Below are 21,730 nucleotides of genomic sequence, written 5' to 3'. Positions count from 1 at the left end.
AATCCACATCCTGACTGGTCTTTCTGTCACTGGACTTGTCCCATCCATTCTCTTCTCATTGAGGCCAAAGCAGGCTGTCCACAGTCGAGGGTCTCAACCTGGTGGCACATCAGTTCACCTGGGGGTTTAAAGAATAGCTCTGCTCAGGCTTCACCCCGTGGTCTTGAAGTGACAGACTGGAGAGGCCGGGGCATATGTGTGTATGTGTATGTGTATTAGTTTGACCTTTGAACAATGTAAGGGTTAGGGGCCCTGATGCCCCCACATATTTAAAATATGTTTTATTTAAAATACTTAAAATTTTATAAAAATATTTAAAAGTCCACGTATAACTTTGACTTCCCCGAACTTTGATAGCCTACTGTTGACCAGAGCCTTACAGATAGCATAAACAGTCCGTTACACATCTTTTGTATATGTGTATTATATGCTATATTCTGACAATAAGGTGAGCTAGACAAAAAGTGTTATTAAGAAAATAATAAAGAACAGATATTCATAATACTGTATTTATTGAAAAAAAATACAGACTTGTAGGTTCAAGCCTGTGTGGTTCAAGCATATTTAAGAAGCTCAGATGCTCGTAATGTGCAGCCGGAGTTGAGAAGTGCTGACCCACAAGATCTCAGCTCAGCTGGTCGCTTGGCATAGGAGGCTTTCCCTGATCTGCCTTCTGTTTCTCCAGCCTCAGCTGTCAGTAATCCCTGCTCAGCCTGTTTACTCTGGTGACACCATACTTTTGGCCACAGGCTGCTGCTCACACCTCCTGGCCTGGTGTGGTCTCCTCTGCCTGGTTTGCTTTTCCATACTCGCTCCCCTTTTCCTGCCTGCTGACTCCCCTACTTGAACCCTGGGCTCAGACATCACCTCCTCCTCCAGATGTCCTGTTATGGGGGGAACATGGTACCTGGGTATATCCCTGTGATTGCCTTTAGGATGGGTGCTAAGGACAGGGTCACAGAGCTGACTTCCCCAGGAGACTGTAGGCTCCCCGACACAGGCTCCTTGTCTGCTCACATCTGAAACCCCAATGTCCAGCGCTGTGCTTGACACACCGATGGGTTTGCCGGTGGGACAGTAGATGGGGTAAGAGTATGGTGCATCCAGTGACAAACGTGGAGTCATTACACTGTCCTGTTGACTCTCTGGTGCTATTTGATGCCACCAGTGTTCAGTGGACCGCAAGCACCAGGAGCTCTAGGCCCCTCTCACTTGGAGCCTTTCTGTCCCCTGGTTGGGAATCTGGGGTACTTATCCTTAGAGCTGATATCACTCCATTCTTACTTGAATAAAAATCTTTAAAATGTTAAATTTTAACAAAGAAAACACACACCCCTTCTTGGGAGCCAGGCATGAGAGCTGACTTTAAACATCCTGAGAGGCAGGTTCTGACTGGCAGTTCCCACCGGGCTTGTGGGAAGTAGCGAAGGCAGGCAGTTTAAGTGTAGGCTCCTGAGTCCCTGGAGGGTGGGGTGGAGGGGGATCTGGCTAAGCCGTTGTATCTCGCAACTCCGGAGAATACAGGTGCTCGGGAAAATGCAAACTACCCAGTTGCAAAGTCGAGGTTTTCAAATTCCTGCCCTGTCTTCGTTCCTCTCTATCTAGTCTATCTCTGTCTCTGTCTGTCTCTCTCTCCCTCCCACTTCTCTCTCACACATTTCCCTTGCTCTGTCTCTTTCTTATTTCTCTCTCCTCCTCTCTTCCTGTCTCCACCACTTCCCTTGTCCTCCCCAACCCCTCCCTACCTTCCTATCTGCCCTGCCTTGTGCCCTGTTCTGTGCTCAATGGCAGACAGCTGATACGGTGTGAGCACGGCCCTTGTAGCCTGCAGGCTGAGCAGAGGGAGAGAGCGTAAAGCAGGAGGACAGGCAGTGTGGCATCTCCTCTGACACCAGATGTGGGGGCTCTGAGGACAGCACGGTCTCCAGACAGTGGGCCCCCTCTGACCTGTTCAGCAGTACAGGATCTGAAATATTCATTCTAGAGACCTTGATTTATAACACAGCAACAAACAGAGCCCCTCAGAAGCCACAGAAATCCCGGCACTGGTCAGCGTGGGGCCTCTCGGTCCCTGGCCGCCTCTACCCAGCTCTGGCCCCCACCCCTCACCCCGTCACTCTGCCCAGCACAGCTTCTCCCTGGCTTGGGATGTCTCCATCTGAAGCATCATTCTCCGGTCATAAAACATGGTTCGAATGAATGAACCACCATGCATTGCTTGCTTGTTGTGGTTGTTCCTTCATCGGATGTCCTTGTAGGCCGTGGGCTTTCACAGAAGGCCCCAGGCATGTGGCTCTGATGCGGAGTTAGTGGCCACCATAGTGATTCCAGCACCAAGGAGAAGCCATAGGGACCCCAGCACCACGGAGAGCAACCAGCTGCCTGGGAGGGGCAGACAATTAAGGTGTGGCCCCAGGACCAGTTTTGCCTCGTTTGGGTCCCAGGTCTGCAGTTCACTGGGTGTGAAATCTCAGGTAGTTTTCCTCACCCCTGTCTCCGTATAGCTTTTCACCCGTCAGGTGGGTGCCACGATGGTGCGCATCTCACGCGGTCACTGCAGCTTGAGTAAGTTAGTCCACATGACGTGCGCCTAGTGGAGCCCAGCCCAAGGTATGAGCTCTCTGAAAAGAGAGCCCCCTCCTCAGATTCTGTTTCTTCCATCTTCTAAAGCATAACATTCTCTAGAGAGACCGTCCCCACAATGAAGGCCGAGAGCTGCACAGAACCACAAAGTCCACAGGAGGGTGGATGTTCTGAACTGCTGTCAGCCTTTGACGTGTTAGGGTGAACTAAGGACCTAACAAATGATGAGTTCCGTTGCTGAGAGCTTAGCATGTGCCATCCGCTCTGCGAAGCTCTGTATATACCATCTCGTTTGACCCTCACGCAGCCCTATGAGGTCAGCTCTCATTTTACAGAGCAGGCAACTGAGAGACTCAGAGAAGCTAAAGAACTGCGCAAGGTCACACAGCAAATGAGTCATGGGGCCTCAGTTTGAACCTAGGCCTTTCTATTATAAAAAAATAATGGCTGATATTATAAAAAATATTTTAATATAAAAATTATATTATAAAAAATATTATAAAAAATAATGGCTGATAGGTTGGATGCTTTTGATATAGCAAGTACCATGCTAAGCTCCATTTTGTGGATGCAGAGACTGAATCTCGGCTCAGTAAAGTTAGTGGCCCAAGGCCCATGGGTAGTTAGTGGTGAGTTAGAGTTCCCCTTGGTCTGATGTGAAAGGTTGTGCTCTTGATGGCCCCGTCCTGCTGCAAAGCTTGATGGCACGACCCAGATGAGTAGAAGGGGCTGGGCCAGGGGACAGTGATACAAAGGACAGAAGTGTTCCTTCTTTTTCAGAATTATGCCCAGCTGCCCAGGATCCCCCATAAACATGACCTTTGCCCAGACCCTCCTCATGACACTGTTTGAATTCACTATGTCTCCAGGAAGACAACGGAACAGTCTACCATTTGCTTCCTCTCAGATGCTTGAGCCCTTCACTGGTGGTGAGGCCCGTGAGCCCCACTGCTGGCCAGCCCGAGTTTGACTCCTAAGTTTGAAGAACTAAATATATGATCTCAGATGAGTTACTTAACTTCTGAGCCTCAGTTTCTACATCAGAGAAATGGGAATATTGGCAGTGATATTCTTATAAGGTTGCAAAGAGTCAATGAGCCAGTCTTGGGCAAAGCAATTAGAACAGTGATATATCCTCAGTGAAACATCAGTGATATATCTTATTGGGATAGATGAGTGACAAAAGTTAAAGAGAAAGGAACAAAATGAGGAGAAGAAAAACAACCAAAAATCAAAATACCCAAGTTCTCCTGTTGAAAAAAGAATTCTAGCTGGGAATTCCATTATTTGAATAACTCAAGCTTCAGCCCAGTTCCAGGCTCATCACAGATAGTAGAGTGTCCCATGGAGTTGGAGCTGAAACGCCAGCTCATTGGCCATACCCTTGTCAGAGTCAAGGAGACAGAGTGGATTCTAGGGCTTTCTTGCTAGAGGGCAACACTATGGTGAGCCTGAAAGCACTCTGTCTTTGAAGTTAAGCCAGCCTGGCTTCCGTGCCTGCCCTAAAAAGGGACCATGAGCTCATGGTTTCAGCTTTGGGGCCTCAGTTCCTTTGCCTATAAATCGAGGACAATAATATTTGGGTCGCAGCCTTTGGTGAGGATGAAGTGAGAAATAAAAATTTTAAATATCCGGCACAGAGATGGTTTCAGTAAAAGGTAGTGGGTGTCATTATTCGAACTGTTACTCTTCACTTGGTGACCTCCCCAGGTGAGACACTGAGCAGGATGTGACACCTGCTGGGGGCTGAGCTCCAGCACCGTCCCCACTTTCCAGCTCCCACCCTGCCCCCATGCCCCAAGAAGGGACCTGCCAGTTTCAGGAATGGGGCTGCAGGCCAGAGTTTGTGAATATAAGGACGTTTCTTAACTAACAAACAAAGAGGGTCAGAAGGGAAATCAGGCCTGGCTCCTTGTCCTCTGAGGCTTCTTTCCCAAACTCATGCAGATCCAATTTTTTTCACCATCTGCCCGTGGCATGTGCAGGGCGTGGGAAGCCCGTTCCAGTACCCCTCATGGCATTGTTAAATAGAGTTCATTATGTGTAAGGAGAGACCGTGAAACAACAGAACTGGTCTCTTGATAAACAGCCAAAATTTACACGTCAAAATGAGTCTGATTTTCTTCAGAGGAGTCGGATACCTCGGAGGCTGTGTGCCAATTCAAAACATTTTGTGAACTCTCCCTTTGGGTTCATCCTTAGAGCCTCTAGCACATTCTTGCTCGCATCCTTAGAGTGAACATGCCCTCTTTTCTTCCAGGGTAGATTTAATTTTTGGAAATAGCCAAAAGACATTTGAAGCTGAGCCCGCTAAATAAAAAGGGTTAGTCATGCAGGATAATAACACTTTGGGATTAAAAAAAAACAAAAACAAAAACAAAAAACAAGGTTATACTTAGAAAATATTGATTTACCCTTTTTGATGCTGTGTGTAATCTGGCTCTGAAATCAGTAGCGTGAAAGTGGTCTTCTGAACAAGCTTGAGCAGCAGAAGCAGAAGTGGAGGAAATTTTGCCCTCCCAGGGGAAATGCTTTGATAGGAACAAAAATGCCCATTTGGATAGATGTGATGTGATACATTCATTTCAGAAGAATCTGATCTCGTGGCATCGTGAGCACACCTCATATTTCAATTATTCATATAGTTTTTACTTGAGCAATTGTTTAAGAATAACATCCTGGCTCTTGCATGCCCAAATCATTTGGACATTTCCCTTTTCCCCCTCCTTCCCTCTCCTTCCTTCTTCCCTCCCTCCCTGTCTCCCTTCCTTCCTTCCTTTCCAGGCGTATGTTGAGACAATTAGACTGAAGGATGATGAAACGCTCAAGGTACAGACCAAAGAGGATGGAGATGTCTTTATGTGGTTGAAGCATGAAGCCACCCGAGGCAATGCGGCAGCTCAGGTAAAAATGTGGTCCACTGCTTTGGAAAGCCTATCAATTATAATAGCCCAGGTTCTGCCACAGTAAAAAACAAAAATAAAAACAAAAACAAAGAAACAAACCTTACTGGTTTAAAGCAACGTGGGTTAGTTTCTTACTCCCGCTACCTATCTGTTGGGGTCAGCATGTGCTGTGCTCTCGTAGACCCCTCCCAATGGAGCTAACGGGGGCATCACTGCAACACAGGCTCCCATAGCCATGGCAGCAGGATTCCGCTCAGAAGTGGCACAAGCCATCTCTCACATTTTACCGGCCAGCGTAAGTCACGTGGTCTCTCTTGACTTCGGTGTAGTCTGAAGTCTGCACCCAGAAGGAGAGAGAGCTGTAAGGTTTGTAATCTGTCCTAAAGACTACCATCAGACACTTTAGGGCACTGATAGAAATAAAAAAGAAGCATCTTGGGGTGCAGGAGCGATTAGATGGGTATCAAGAAGAAGCCATGAATTCAGCTAGAGGAGTAACAGAAATCAGGTGAAGCATGACCCACGGACCAACCTTGGCTCTTGAGCATGTCTCGTTTCTTGGATGGACTTTTCTGAGGTACCAGGAAGGGCAGAAAGCTGGGAGAACTTTTTCTTTCTGACTTCTTGCCTTGACTGCACTATGAAGAGAAACCCTTGATGGGAAGCAGCTTAGGCAGACTGAACGGGGAGGGAGAAAGCTTCCTGAAGAATGGCCTTAGCTTTTGCTTCGAGCGCCTAATGAGCATACAGTGTGGGGAAGGGCCTCTGGGTCTGCTAAGCAGGCAGAAGCCCAGAGATGGGAAAAAGAAAGAAGACAGAAAAGACAAGTGCATTGGCAAGCAAGCATTTCAGAGACCCTTTAGTAATGGGTCTCCCACCTGTCTGTGCTGACCTTCCTAGCATTGTCAGGAGATACTTTGCTGGAAGTTGTAAGTCCTTGAGTTGGGGTAGAAAGAAAAGGAAATAGAAGAAGAAGCGGAAAGGAAGAAAGACCACAAGGGTCCAGAATGGGGCCAGAATGTTAACAAACATTTCTCCGGCTCCCTTCTTGGGCGTCCATCCCTAGACTGCAGTCTTTCTAGCTCGGGAAGGAATTCCAGTGCCTGGTTCTGGAAATGCCTTGGTCACAGTCATTTCCCAGGTGCTCCAGGGCTTAGATGAACTTTCCTGTCTTCGTTCAGCAAATCTTTGTTGTGTAGCTTCCACGACCTTCTACTGAGCTTTGCTGAGTGGGGGCCAAAGGGAGAAAGGCAGACAAATCACATCGTGAGGTTCTGATCCCCAGAGAACTCCCAGCCTCGAGTGTCACGGTGGAATGAACCATGTGGACAAATGCTGGGGTGGGAGGAGATGAGTACCTTCTGATACGGATGTGCACACACCTCCAGACCACTCATGAGGCTAAGGGGACAGCATGTACCTTCCTAAAGAAAGGTGCTTTGAAGAGAGGAGACAGTCATTGTTGACCAGGTTCCATCCGACTCTGGCCCTGGGTGCAGTAGACTGATTCACGTTCACGTCCAGACATGCATTGTTTCCCACTGGGGCTAAGGACTTGTATTTGCACAAGTTCACCTTTCAGGGCTCTAGCCTCCAGTTGGAAGAGGTCATGTGTCTGCCTAATTCCTGGTTCTTGATATAAAAACATTTTGAACTGGGTTTGTCCTTTCACCTTTTAAAGCCTTATGTTAAGCATTACACAGGAAAGTAATTATTCTCAATTTGCTACTGTCTTGAAGCAACGATTGGCCCAGATGCTGTTCTGGGGCCAGCAAGGCGTGGCCAAGAATCCTGAGGCAGCGATCGAGTGGTACGCCAAAGGCGCCCTGGAGACTGAGGACCCTGCGTTAATATACGACTATGCCATTGTGTTGTTCAAGGTAAGAGTCCCTCAATTTGGGCTGAAAGTATGCAATTCTTATCAGGCTTCTGGAGCAGTTTCCCATAGGTGTGCAGGCAAACAAGGAGTCTGTAACTGGAGAAATTCAGTATATGCTTCTGTCACTCTTGATGGAAAAGGATATTTGCTGAAAAGGCAGAGTCAGAAATAGCCCCCTGATCTCATTTTTAATCATTAGTCTTATGTTTGGCACCTGAATTCTCTTTGCTTTTGCAAGAACGGTCTAGAGGAAGCACCCCTATTTTATGGATTGGAAAAAATGGCCAACCAGCCTCTAGAGGTACTGCAAGTTGTCATTGAATTACAGCTTAACCCAAGTGCCCCTTTGGGCTGGCTCCCAACAGTCTGGTCGGTCAAAAACAAAGATCTTGTTTTAAGCCACAGGAAAACAGGGGATGGGTTGAAAGAGCATTCGCCCAGGAGGCAGAGAATGGAATTCAGGTCCCTCCTCCACAGTCATCAGCTTGGTGTCCTTGGAGTTACTTGATCTCATGGGGAAATGGTGATGACCAGAGACTGAATGAGGTAACATAATGAATGGGCTTCGAGAAATGTAAAATACGGTCTAACAGGAAATTTTCCTAGTTTGCACTGATTGAGCACGTATTACCTGATTTACACACGGGGAGGCATTAGGATTGCTGTTTGTATATATATGTGGTAATCGAGGTAGAGAAAGGATTTTTAACTTGCTCAAGGTCACACAATCGGTATATTTTAGAGATCTGGGACTGGGATCCCGGCACTATGGCTTCAGAATCTGTGTTCTGCACCCCCAAACACAAGACATCAACTCACCAGCCTTGGAAAAGCAAAAATCTTTTGGTCTCGGTGTGGAAGCCCCTGGGCCCCATGTCATGCCCAAAGAAAGCAGCTGCCCTCAGATAGCGAGTGTCTTCAAAGGAGGGCATGGAGTCACGTGGCCAGGTCCATCTTCAGAACCACAGCTCTGGCCACTCACTGATTCACAGCCATGGCTTTGCTACATTCCTAATCCTCTAACAACTTAAAACCTATTGGATCATACCATACAGTTTCCTAATTTAGGGTCTGGACTTTTCCTTTTTCAGTTGTCAAGTCAACATGGAAATGGTTTGACTCCTAGCCATATGCTGATGCATCCATGTGTTTATTCAATAAACACGCATTCCGGGCTGACCAAATGCCACACACTGTGCCAGAGGGAGGGACAGATGGATGTGTGTGCCATGTCCCCGACCTCAAGGGGCTTGTGCAGTGGTGGGGAGGGCAGGCACAGAGAGGCACTGTCCACCAGACCTGAGGCTGGCCCCTGTCAAGGCCCAGAGAAGATAACAGCATTGAATCAGACGTTACTTCTGCCCAGCAGGAGCTCACCATCTCGAGGAAGAGGAAAATACAGTAATAAATGACTCTGGAGGTGACGCAGTGTCTGCTTTCCCAACCTTAAAGATTTTTGGTTTTCCTGCATTCTAATGAAGAATCCTTCAGGGGGATGAAAGCCCCTTATTGGTATTTCAGTAACGGGAAGATATTACCTGAAGGTCCCTTTAAGTGTGTTCCATGTGAAGGAGTCCCATGCAGAAGATGAACTTCCAAAATGTGAAGAACAACCATGTGCTTTGGAGCTCCGTGCGGGCATTCGGTGTGTCGTATGATGGTGCCATGGTGACTATGGCTTGTCCAAGACAGTCCAAGCCGTCCCCTCTTGCATGACACGAGGATAGCACTTTGACATTTACTGTAGCAGCTGTTTTCCATGAACTCACCCAGTGGACATTACTGAGCACTTACTATGTACCAGGACTTTACATTTCTCTCACTTAACAACTTCCAGGACAACTCAGATTTGGGCCTAGTGCAGAGGCTTTGTGCAAGAAATTATCCCACTTTGGTTTCCATAACAAATATTCTGGAAAATGTTTGGCACTTAGTAATCAGAATACCTGAATTCTAGTCGCAGATCTAACTGTGAGGCTTTGGGTAAAGTCATCCTCCTGTTTTATTCCTTCAAAGCAAAGAAGTTGATAAAGATAAACCTCGAGTTCTACCAGGTTCTAACATTCTGTCATCTTGTTCTTTCTGACGATTTTCCAGAAGTCCAAAAAGGTTGTCCCATGGCCCCATCCAGTTATTCCAAGTAGCCTCCATGTCCTTTTTCCTTTCTTCTTCCTCTCTATTAAATGAAGTAATGTTGCATTTCTGAAAAAATATTTTCATCTTCCAACTTTGCTTCAGCTCATCAGTTTCATTAAGTAGGTAACTTCAAGGCTTGGAGAAACTTGGTGTGTATAATTTGACTTTTAGTTGGACTCGCAATTTTATTTGGGGTCCTGAAAAATACAGAGACAAACACATCCTGCACAGTTTCTATAAGGAGGTTATGAGTCATTATACGTTCTCAGCACAGAATGAGAAAGCCCGGGAAGAAAGAGAGTGTGCTACTTATGAACTTGGAGCGTGGAGCCCATCTGCTTGGGTTCAAATCCTGCCTCTGCGTCTCACTCACTATGAGACCCTGGGCAAGGGCTCAGAAGGGAACACTAGCAGCATCTTCCCAGGCTTGTGGTGAGGATGAGATATAGCAACACAGTGCTGGGCACACTTAAACTAACACAGGGATGTTTGCTTGTGCCGTCTTCAGTAGAGTTAAAAGCTATGTTCCTTGCAAAGCCCCCCACCCCACTCCAAAATTATATCACATGTTATGCCATCAACTGTTTCATCTATGACCAGGAAGACTCCATGGGGCACATGCCATGTATTTGTCAACACAGACGCTTGGTGAGTTTGGTAGCACCGATGGTTTTCATCCAGCTGGCCTTGCCCACCACCTTTATTGTCAGTCCTATGGTGAGAGAGACCATGAGGCCCTCTCTTGCCCTAGCCTCAGACCTGCTGCTCCTCCATGCCATCCTCCCCACCCCTCAGTGTGATCCCACAAAGTTCCTCTCTTGTAGCAAGGACCACAGAGCCATTTCTCTCCGTGGCGGTGCTCAAACCACTTCTGCTGGAAAAGCTTCATTTTGCGGGAGGAACCTTGTCCGTTTCTGTCAACATCTGAGGCGATGGAGGCCAAGGGGTCCTATCCCCTTCCCGTCTGGCTCCTGAGCTGGTCTGGACTCCCAAGAGGACCCGGGAAGGCTGCAAGTTATAGCCCAGTAGCTTCTGGCTGTCCATTGCAGATCAAGTGTGACATCAGACTCGCAAATGAGGCCATCTGCAGGAAACACATCCAGGATGACCAAACTCATTTCACTCTTCTTCAGGGCTTCTCCTGTCAAATTCACAGGAACGCCATTCCCTCGGTGATGATGGGGGGTTTGTAGGGACACTGAGCTGCCAAGCTGAGATCTGCTGGCCCTGAACCACACGTACAAGCAAAATCATAGTGATGATGATGAGGAGGATGGTAGATGAGCTCTGCATGTAGAAACCTTGAAGATAAGGCTTTTAATGAAGAAGGCTTGTGTTTTCTTTTTTAAGTATTTTATGTGGAGCACTGATACACCTCCAAGATGTTTCTGAAGGCGCTCTGCGTTTATTTTCTTCATGCTCATCGCTGTTTATCATTGTTTAGGGTCAAGGAGTGAAAAAGAACAGACGGCTTGCTTTGGAGCTGATGAAGAAAGCGGCTTCCAAGGTAACACTTCTGCATATTGTCAGAGGGAAACATTTGCGCCACACACACCCACACGCTCACAAGTCTGCGAGAGTAAATGGCCATCCCGTGGCCCAGCCCCTAGAAAACGGAGTGAGGTGGGAGGGTCACTGCCATCGTGGTGATTAGTCACTTCGGAGCTGCGACACAGACAGAAACCCACCACAATGGGGACAGCAGAATTCAAAAGCTGAACTCACCTTCCAGTCAAGAGAATGCAGGCCGATTTTGTTTGAAGGCTAAAATTATAATCACAGGCTGCTCTGATAACAAGCAGTGGGGAGCGGTGCTCCTTGGAACTGAATGGATATATAGATACGCCGCTGAATTAGGGAAACCAAAAGCCTAATTCCTCTAAAGGTTAACCCTGTTGTGTCCAATCCCTGTGCCCTGCCCATGCTTTAATAATGAGGATGTTTAACAAGTTGACAGCCAGGTTTAAAAATTGCTTTGTTTTGGTCACTATTTACTCTAAGATGTTGTCAAGTTAGCCGGTTTCACGATAGCACTACAGAATGGAGGTTAAATATCGCTTGCGGGGGGTGGGGGTGACGTGTACACGTACATACAAGGCGTGCACACCCACACAAGCAAGCACGCTCACAGGTGCATGCGTGTGGATTTGCAAATAAATATGTAGAAACCGCTATAATTCTACAGCCTTGATGGAGTCCTTTATAGCCCTTCTGTCTCTTGAAAGAGACCCCTCCCCAAGGCCGCTAATATTTGCCTCATCAACAAAGAGTCCTCAAGCTGATTTCCACCCCCTCATCCTCCCCTGAGAAGTTCAGAGTCTCTTTTTGTGTGTGTAGAACAGGAGGTTGGAGCATGGAATAAACCGAGAGGCTTTCCGTCCACCATGGTGGTGTCAAGAGGGCACATGACCCAAGAGAAGGGAGCCCACTGAAGAGCACACCAGCTCCTGCCCCCTTACAAGTTAGAGGGCAGAAGTAGCGAGGCTGTTGAATGGTGGTCCTTAAGGGCCTTTAGTCCAAAGCCCCCTAAAACAGGGCTGTGATGGGCTTGCCATGGCAGGTGTGAAATTTGCATCTCTTCAGCCATCCTTAGTGGTGAGCTGATGTCTAATGTGCTTTGTTTGGAAGGGATTCTTTTTTAAAATTGACATATAATGTATTATTTGCCCCAGAGGTATAGGTCTGTGAATCATCAGGCATAGACATTTCATAGCACTCACCATAGCCCATACCCTCCCCAGTGTCCATAACCCAACCACCCTATCCTTACCCCCTACCCCCCAGCAACCTTCAGTTTGTTTTGTGAGATTAAGAGTCTCTTCTGGATGGGATCGGATGAAGGGATTCTTAGCAGAGCTTCGATGAGGATTGAGGAATGCTGCGTTATGGCCTGGAGTCATCACATCCTTAAAAGTGTAGTGTGATTCTCACTTATTCACCCGGCAAGGGATTTTTGAGGCCCGTAGTCTTTGTCAGGCACTGTGAGGAAGGTCCCACGCAGTTTGGTATTTGGAATGAGCGAGAAGTCACATGGGAGCAAATCTGGTGTTCAAGCTATGTATGTCCAGAGCATAGTATGATCGGTAAGAGAGAAGACAGGATTTCTTGTGGGGCTCCAGATGCAATTCCTTCTGGAGTTCTGCAGATGTTTTGAGGGATGACAGGTGCATTTGGATAAGCTTGTGGCCCCTAGGTTTGTAGCAGAAGTCACTGTGATGTGTACATTCCATAGGCTTGTCCCAAAGCTGGTCTTGCCACTTTATAGTATGGCCTGCTCTGTTACATCATTGAGAGGCATTCTGCCATACTTTGCAGGAGACCACCTTGCACCCTGTACAGCGTGCTGTCTGGGAAGAAGGCTTCCATGACTAGGTACACAGCACTGACACCCTTCCCGACGTCAGCTGGCTTGGGAATCAGCTGTCTTAGGGGCCTGCAGATCCCAACCCTACTCTCCACCCTCAGGGTGTAGGATTTGGATTCCATTTTGTTTAGCACCTCATGTGAAGGGTGGCTTTCATTCGTTCGTCAAATATTTATTGAACATCTGCTCTGTTGCAAGCACTAATATAGGTACTTGGGACACAAAACAAAGATTCCTGCCCTCATGGAGCTTCTCTCTTAATTAATTTATTTTTTTAAGACTTTATTTATTTTTTTGAGACACAGTGAAAGCAAGAGAGATCACAGAGCTCCAGAAAGGGAGAAGCAGCCTCGCCACTGAGCAGGGAGCCCGATGTGGGACTCTATCTCAGGACCCTGGGATCATGACCTGAGCTGAAGGCAGAGGCTTAACTGACTGAGCCACCCATGTGCTCTAGAGCTTCTGTTTTAATGGGCTTTTTTCATTTCTTTCCCTCTGGTCTTTCTGGCAGCTGGAATCTAGGAAGAAATCTAGAAAGCGTAGCTTTTTAGGATCTGTTGCAGACTGAGAAGTCTCAGCCTGGTATCTTGGCATCTGTTCTGAAGGGACACCCGTTCTTCACTAGTAAAAGGTGGTAAAAGAGATTTGGTTCTGTACTTGAACTCTGATTTAATAAGTCTCACAGGTGCAAGGCACTGTTTGACCTTCGGATCCTTTTCCCCCTGCTTCTTCATGGTTTGGTGGATCTGGCAGAAAGGGACACATGAGAACGCTGCATGCCCAGGTCTACACACAGGTATCTCACTGTGGGCCAGAGCCTCCTTCTGCAGCACTCACACCCCTGCGGGGCTTCCGAGCCCTCAACAACCAAGCTGTGAGCTGCCCTGTGGAAGCACGTGGGAACAACTGGGGAAAGCTCATGTGGGCACCTAATAGGATGAAATCACAAGGAGGCTCCAGACTCCATCCACACGAAGCACTTCCTTGGTACCAGCCTCAGGTCTAGACACAGCTTTAAAACCCTCCTTCCAGAGACGCCTGGGTGGCTCCATCAGTGAAGCATCTGCCTTCGGCTCAGGTCATGATCCCAGGGTCCCACATCAGGCTCCTTGCTCAGCAGGGAGGCTGCTTCTCCCTCAGCCTGTGGTTCCCTCTGCTTGTGCACTTGCTTGCTCTCCCTCTCTCTCTTTCTCTCTGACAAATAAATGAAATCTTAAAAAAACAAAACAAAAACAAACCCTCCTCCCATGCCCACCTCCCTCCCACTCTGCCTCAGCCCCCTCTGCCCCCACCCTCCCAACTCTGCCTGTCAGGACTGGGACTCTAAGTAGCCTCGAAGCCCCTGTGCTTTGCAAGTAGGCTGTTGCAGCTGCTTCCCTCTGAGAATTGGTTGATGTTTGGGGCAGAATAATCAACAGATGGGCAGGCGGGTCTCCTAGAAAACTGTCCCAGTGGCAGGGGCTGTCAGTTCTCCTCTTGCAGGTGAGCGCTCATGAGTTGCAAGGTCACTGTTGATACTTCAGGGCAGTAAGAGACCTTTTGGAGACGAGGGCTTTGTGGAAGAGCCCTCAGATGCTGAGCCATGATTTGGGGGCACCAAGACTGTGGAGCTGGAAAGCAGGAATCCTGGCAGCAGCTGGGTGAAACCCCCCTGGGGGAAGGCTCTGAGCAGGCTCGTGGTTTTTAACACTTAGCTTTTCTTCAATGCCATCTGCCCCCAAAAAGAGAAGGGAAGGGTTTTGCTCAGACCCAGGCAGAGTGCTTTCCCAACAATAGATTCTCTTTTGGTTTCATTAAAAACAAACAAACAAACAAAAATGTAATTTTTTTTCTTGTTCTAAAATCTAGGGATTACATCAGGCAGTCAATGGCTTGGGATGGTATTACCATAAATTCAAGAAAAATTATGCCAAAGCAGCAAAGTACTGGTTAAAAGCTGAAGAAATGGGGAATCCAGATGCATCGTACAATCTTGGAGTCCTGTATTTGGATGGCATTTTCCCAGGAATTCCTGAAAGGAATCAAGTAAGACTTGACACCAGCTGTGCAGCTGGTCACTGGCTCGTCTGCTGTGTGTCTGGCCTCGGGGAGGTCCCATGGGTGATGCAGACACCACCCAAGGCACAGACCCTGTCCTCAAGCAACTCAAGGGTCCAGTAAGGAAGATAAGATAGCAGATGGCAAAGGATGGCATCTAGCCAAGTGTCACATGTGTGCTCGTTGCTATGATCCAAGCAGTTCTGGACAGGGGAAACCGTGAAGATCAAAAGCAGTCAGGAAGTCTTCATGGAGGAGGGAGGCCTGAACTAGGGAGGAAGGGGAGGATGATACGAGATAGAGTGAGTGAGAGGCAGTACAGAGATTGATCTCATTAGGAGCAAAGAGAGCTGGGTCCAGATGGGTTTGCCTGGTATGAGATCAGACTGAATAATAGTGAAAACAACAGTGACAATCTTCAGTGTTTGCTAAGTACTTCCTCTGTGATGGTTACTCAGAAATACTTGACATGCATCCCATGTCATTCTAACCATCTTCTGGAATAGCTGCTATGATTATGTCCATTTTACAGAATGAACATCAAGGTTCTGAGAATGTATGTAACTTACTCACAGTCATATGCTTACTGGAGGCAGGACTGAGATCCTTGCAGAAGCTGGAAGCCCCTCGTTAGCTCGTTAGCCTATTAGCCCACTAATGCTATTGATGATGGTAATTATAATTTCTGCACTGTCACAGGCCACAGACTTCCTGAATGCCCACTCTATGCCAGGCATTCTTCCAGGCACTAGGGATACAAGAGGCTTACATATATCTGGGGGAAGAATATTCCAGAAAGAGTAAACAGTCAAGGCAAAAGCCCTAGAGGAAAGGAGGAGTGGCATGCTCTAGGGATAGAAGGGAAGCTGGAGCAATGGGAGCAGGAAGCAGGGGAGGGGCGAAGTGGGGGAGAGAAGGTTGGGCAGGCCGATGCGCTGGTCATTGTGAGGTCTCAGCTGCTCCAAGGAAGATGGGAACCGCTGGGCCCCTTTGGACAGGGCAGTGATGTGCTGTGTTTTAAAAGGATCCTAGCAGAGACTAGGATTAAAGAAGACAGGAGGAGAGCAGGGGGTTAATGTATTGAATCCAAGTGAGGAAAGATGAGCGACCCCAGAAAGGGGACGGAAGTGTGGCTGGATTATGCATGTACTTTGAAGGTCAAGGTGACAAGGCTTGCTAATGGATTGGATGTGAGGTGTGACAGGAAGACAGGGTGACTCTGAAGTGTTTGGCACTTACCGAGGTAGAAGAGTGGAGGGGGCATTTTGTGGGATGGGCCAGACTGAGGCAGCGGCAGGTTTCTGAGGGGAGGAAACTGGAAGATAATTTTTGTGAAGCACCGTGCTAAGCCTTGAGAATCCATCTCATTTAATCCTTGAAAGAGCCTTTCGTGCTAGGTACTATCAGAAGCCACATTTTTCAGTTGAAGAAATCTCGCAGTTGGAGAGATGAACTACCATGCCCAAGGTCACACAGCTGGGAAGGAGCAGAGCTTGGATTTAGACCCAAGCCCGTCTGACTCCAAATCCCTGGCTTACGAATGGCATCTAACTGCCTCAGAAAAACAATAGTGACCAGCAGAACATTCACGCTTCTAAACATTTGTCTTATTTTCCCCTCCACCTCTCTCTGCCTGCATAAGAGGCTGTATATTTTTATGCATTGCTAATGTCTGGTCACCCACACACATATATGCCAGTGTGGATTTTTTATTGTCATATTCTAATTCTCACCTTCCTACGGGAGATGCGGTCTTGGCGCATGAATTTGAAGAAAGGTATTAAGCAAGGTTAGGAAAGACAATGCCTGAATTTTCACCTGGCGTGAACCCGGCCTGACTTCTGATACATTCTTCTGTTTCATTTACAGGGGTTATGGGATTCGTAGCTATGTGTTGTCTTATTTGTTTATTTGGCAAACTTGACAGAATAGTTTACTGTCAAGGTTATCACATCCAGAGGTCGGCTTCTGTGATGGGCTGTCTTCCTGGAGCTTGACTTGGTTTTCCTAAAGATATCAGAGGTGATTAGCTGGTGAAAATATCAGGGGTTGAGTGTCTCACCGTGTTGGCTTCCATGAAACCAGCCCAGCCGGGAGGACTCCTCACCAATGGAGATGACTCTGTTTATCTCTCTACAGACTTTAGCCGGTGAATATTTCCATAAGGCTGCACAGGGTGGACACATCGAAGGAACCTTGTGGTGTTCTCTCTATTATATCACAGGAAACCTGGAGACGTTCCCTAGAGATCCCGAGAAGGCTGTCGTGTAAGAACCTGTCAGCTGTTGTGTACAAAGGGAAAGCCATGTACTTTATTCACTGTGCCTGGAAATGGAGTTCCCGTTCTTTGTTTTGCAATTTTGAATTTCACCTTTATTTTTACCTGTTGTGCATGCACAGACTTTCAAAAGCCACCTCATTCGACAAAGTGAAAATAAGTACATTTTAATGGAAACCCAAAAATAATAATTTGACATGGGAAAAGCAGAAAATCTGCTACCCCACCCAAACTACTTGTTCTCAAGAATAAGTCACTTTCAGTCTTTTCATTATCTCTTTACTATTGCCTCTCTCTTTCAACGACACGCTCATACTATTTCTTATTAGTTTCATTACAGGCTTTGTCTAATGATGTCCCTCTGTGAAAGATAAAGATGTAGTTCCCTCTCATTCTGCCACCACCTGCCATCCCACACATCCACACTTCCCGCCTTGTCCCATTTTCCCATTAATATATCATTACTTTGGTTTGATTAGTATTGAGGTGCCCATTATTAGGACCATGGGAGTCTGAGGTACAGCTAACCCATGTGTTAGGCTATGAGTACTTTCTCTTTCTTACACAGATTTTTGTGTTTGTGGAGTAATAATTATACTTCATAGTTCTTTAGGTGCTTAGCTTTCTGCATACTTATCATTTTTCATGTGCTTAAATCTCCGAATTCTCCCACAGTTGTCTAAATGTCTCCTCAGTATGTCCAGACCCACTAGGTATTTGATTAACTTAATCTCAGTGACATCTCTTCTGGAGTCTTCCCTCAGGACAGAGCTGCCCTGTCATCACTGTGGGGGGGTTTCCTTCCCCTTCATCTCTGTCTTTTTGGGTTCTCCTTGCTGGACTCTATTTCTTCTTCTTTCTTGGTTTATGCCTATGCTTTTGTAGAGCACATCCTACAGTAGCTTCCTAGAGAATGGTGAACAAGAGGCACATTTCTGAGACCACTGCATATCTGAAAATGTTTTACAGAGGTTGGGAAATAAGGGCCCATAAATAACATGCGGCCCACCCTCCATTTTGTGTGACCCCCAAGAGCTAAGAACGCTTTTTGCATTTTTAAAATGTTGTAAGACAAGTGCACACACTAAGATGAATACAAATAGAGACCCTGTGTGACTCACAAGGCTTAAAATATTTATTACCTTGCCTTTTACAGGGAAAAAAAAAAAACAAAAAACTTTGCAGGCCTCTGCTTTAGACCACCCTCATACCAGTAGTCTGGCTTTACAAAAGGTTTTGTTTCATAAGACATTTAAGAAAAAATCCAACCTGACCTGAACTCACTGATAAAACTTGACCTACACAGACTTGAAGATTTTATCAATATTAGTTAGGAGGTTTGGTGTGAACATTCATATGTTCCATAAATTTTTCTTCTGTTATTGATTTCTAGCTTAATTCCACTGCAATCTAAGAATGCATTCTGAATTACTTCAGTCCTTTGGAATTTGTTGAGGCTTTCTTTATGACAGGATATGGTCAATTTTGCTACACTTGCTTTCTTTTGCTTGTTAAAGTTTTGTTATTGTTGTTGTTAGAGTTATATCTTTTTCCAGCCTTTACTTTTAATCTTTTCTTCTTTTAATTTTAATGTGTGTCTCTTCTAAGCAGTAAATAATTGGGTTTTGTGTACTTTTTATTCAATTTGACAAGTTTAGTTTTTTATTGGGGTATTTAGACCATTTACATTTAATGCAACTTACAGAAGTATTTTGTTTTACATCTGCCATTTTACTATTTATTCCTTATTTTTCTCATCCATTCTTTGTGCTTGTTTCCCTTTTTCTTACTTTTCCTTTACATTAATCAAGATTTTTTTAAAAATATTTTTATTTCCACTTTCCATTAGCTTGCTAGTAATATATCCTTATAATATTCTTTTAGTGGTTGTAAGTCTAAAGATTACAACAGTCCAGTTCATTATTAGTAAAAATTCTCCAGGCTAGATTAGAGAACAGAAAAAAAATGGAGAAACCTTAAAATAAATCAGTAAATACATTTTAATGGAGAGAGTACTAACTCTTGGTGAAGATGATCTATTTTCATATCGGCAGGTATTTTTCATTAGGTACATTTCATGTCTTTATTTCCATACATGATAATTCCTAACCACTTATAAGAAAAGACACTGAAAGCAAAGTTCTCAAAACACATCTTTCTTTACCTTCTTAATGTTTAGTTCTGGTTTGTTGCTGTGTAAAAATTCTAACAAGCAAAATAATCCCCAAGTGGGATTTATTGAGATCATATGAAGAAAAAAGCAATTATTTAATTTGCCATGGTTTGGGTATTTTCTCATTCCTTTTCTTTTCAGATGGGCAAAGCACGTAGCTGAGAAAAATGGCTACTTGGGTCACGTCATTCGCAAAGGCCTCAATGCCTACCTGGAGGGCTCATGGTAAGCTGGGGACCCACATTAGAATGAACTTTCTCAGCCCGCACCCTTCAATTTGTCAGTGTAGTCATATGAGATAGAGTCTTAAAATACAACCGAAAAAGCAATTTGCAGGGAAATCACGACCTCCCAGTAATGATATTCTGAGTATCACAGACTGATTGGCTGTTGATTAGAAAACATAGCATTTCCATGTTTAATTATACACAAAAATTAGTTCTCTAGGGGAAGTGTCCACATTCATCAAGTTGAGAGACACATGCATGTGTTGACTTTCCTTCCCTGCAAGCTTGTTCCTTTTGGTTTTAGAGTGGAGACACCACAAGCTGAACCTCTGCCTCTCCCTGGCAGGGCACAGAAAGTTCACAGGAAGCAGAGAGAGCAGTGTGTTTAAGGCTCAAACTACATCCTTCCACTGATATGTGACTAAAACCTTCTGTGGCCAAGAGCCTGGGATTACTGGAACTCACTCAGCAGACCTCAGATGTCACAGCCAAACAGATTTTCCATTTTAACTTTCTTCTGATAAAATTAACAAATTTTATCCTGTACCCTATGGGATGAGATACTGCACTAAGGACTTGGAGATGCTCCCTGTTTGCTGTGCCTTGATTTTACAAATAAGGGCACATCTTTCCAAACTGCACACTCCACCGGATTCCATCTTTCTGTTTTCTTCTGCCAGCCTTGCCACTCTGTCTTACTTTTCCATTGGGCCATCTTTTCTTGGCTGGATTATTGCCTAAGTGATCTGGGTATTTCAGTAATAACTTAAAAGGGTATGCAAATCAGCATATATCCCATTGGTCCATTGCCTCAAAAACATTAGACCAGACCTATCATAGAGCATACTCTGACCTGAATCTTAATTAAAAATTAAAATACAAGTCCAAGAGAACATTATTTTCTCCTTTGGTCCATAGTGCCTGCATAATCAGCAGATAGCATGTCGATGAAAATTTTAAAGGAGGCAGGGAAGTAAACCCAATGAAAACAGCACCAAAAGGAATGTTTGTTATTATCATCCTGTGAAAGTTTATTATCTGTGGCCTCACTTCACACAACTGGGAAAAAATTTTAATGAAATTATTATTTTCCACTTGATACACCTTATAATTTTTCTGGTGTTTTATTTTGTCTCCCAAGTGAGCTTCAGTTTGTAAAACTCCCAAATTTGAACTTAATTTATTCTCTTCTTCTCATCCTCCAAACTTCCCACCCTTTGTTCCCCACAAGCTTTTTAGGGGAGAAAGGGCATTCAAATACTGAAGTGCATATGTGAGTTTTCCCAAAGAAGGAGCACATCTGTAAACACCCCGACACTGACACACACACACACACACACACACACACACACACACACACACGAAGATGCTTGACACTATTTTTCCCATAGAGTGTCTATTAATAGCTTACATTTCTTGCCTGCTTTTGAATTTAACATCACAAAGCATTTCAGGTAGCACATTTTAAAAACTGGCTGGGAAGGTCAAGATGAATTCAGATTTTTGTGACCTTTTGTCCTCCTTACAATATTCAGCCATAACACAAGATTGATTTTTTTTTTAAGACTTTATTCATTTAACAGAGAAAGAGAGGGCACAAGCAGGGGGAATGGCAGGCAGAGGGAGAAGCAGGATCCCCGCTGAGCAGAGAGCCCACTGAGGGGCTCCACCCCAGGATCCTGGGATCATGACCCAGGCCATAGACAGACGCTTAACTAACTGAGCCACCCAAGCACTGCACCTCATTTCTTTCTCATGCTGAACTATCTGCAGTTTTCTCACATGGCCTGCATTCTGTAGGACCTCTGGATCTTTGAACTTGCTGTTTCTTCTGCCCAGAAGGCCTCCCTAACTCCTTCCTCCCGTTAAGATCAGGATTGCTCTTGTTGATTGCCTGGTGATTTGCACCCCAGGGCCCAGCACCTGGTGGTACCTGGGAAATGCTCAGAAACAAATGAGTGCATGATCTAAGGTAAATGGAACAACCCTAACTCAAGACACATGAGCAGTATATAAAGGGCATGAAGGATTCTGTGAAGGAAAAGATGCTATCTGGTTTGTAGGACTTAGATCAGCCTTCATGATGGGGGTAGCAGATGACATAGCCTTGAAGGGTGGGTGAGATTACCCCTTGACTATGCAGGGAA

At 45.7% G+C, this 21,730-nt stretch overlaps 1 protein-coding gene across 2 annotated transcripts in view; it reads left to right on the top strand.

The window, feature by feature from the left end:
* Nucleotides 1-21,730, top strand: part of SEL1L3 (SEL1L family member 3) — a 113,202-nt gene that overhangs the window by 56,264 nt on the left and 35,208 nt on the right. For both annotated transcript variants that reach the window (XM_032334024.1, XM_032334023.1), the window contains exons 12-17: nucleotides 5,368-5,487; nucleotides 7,229-7,369; nucleotides 10,949-11,011; nucleotides 14,717-14,893; nucleotides 17,045-17,172; nucleotides 19,498-19,581. In XM_032334024.1, coding sequence (XP_032189915.1) covers nucleotides 5,368-5,487; nucleotides 7,229-7,369; nucleotides 10,949-11,011; nucleotides 14,717-14,893; nucleotides 17,045-17,172; nucleotides 19,498-19,581 — 713 coding nt within the window. The remainder of the gene's footprint in view (nucleotides 1-5,367; nucleotides 5,488-7,228; nucleotides 7,370-10,948; nucleotides 11,012-14,716; nucleotides 14,894-17,044; nucleotides 17,173-19,497; nucleotides 19,582-21,730) is intronic.

Source organism: Mustela erminea, chromosome 2 (assembly GCF_009829155.1).
Source record: "Mustela erminea isolate mMusErm1 chromosome 2, mMusErm1.Pri, whole genome shotgun sequence".
Taxonomy (NCBI): Eukaryota; Metazoa; Chordata; class Mammalia; order Carnivora; family Mustelidae; genus Mustela; species Mustela erminea.
The sequence above is the reverse complement of the archived record's forward strand: the minus strand, read 5'-3'. Positions and strand labels throughout refer to the sequence as shown.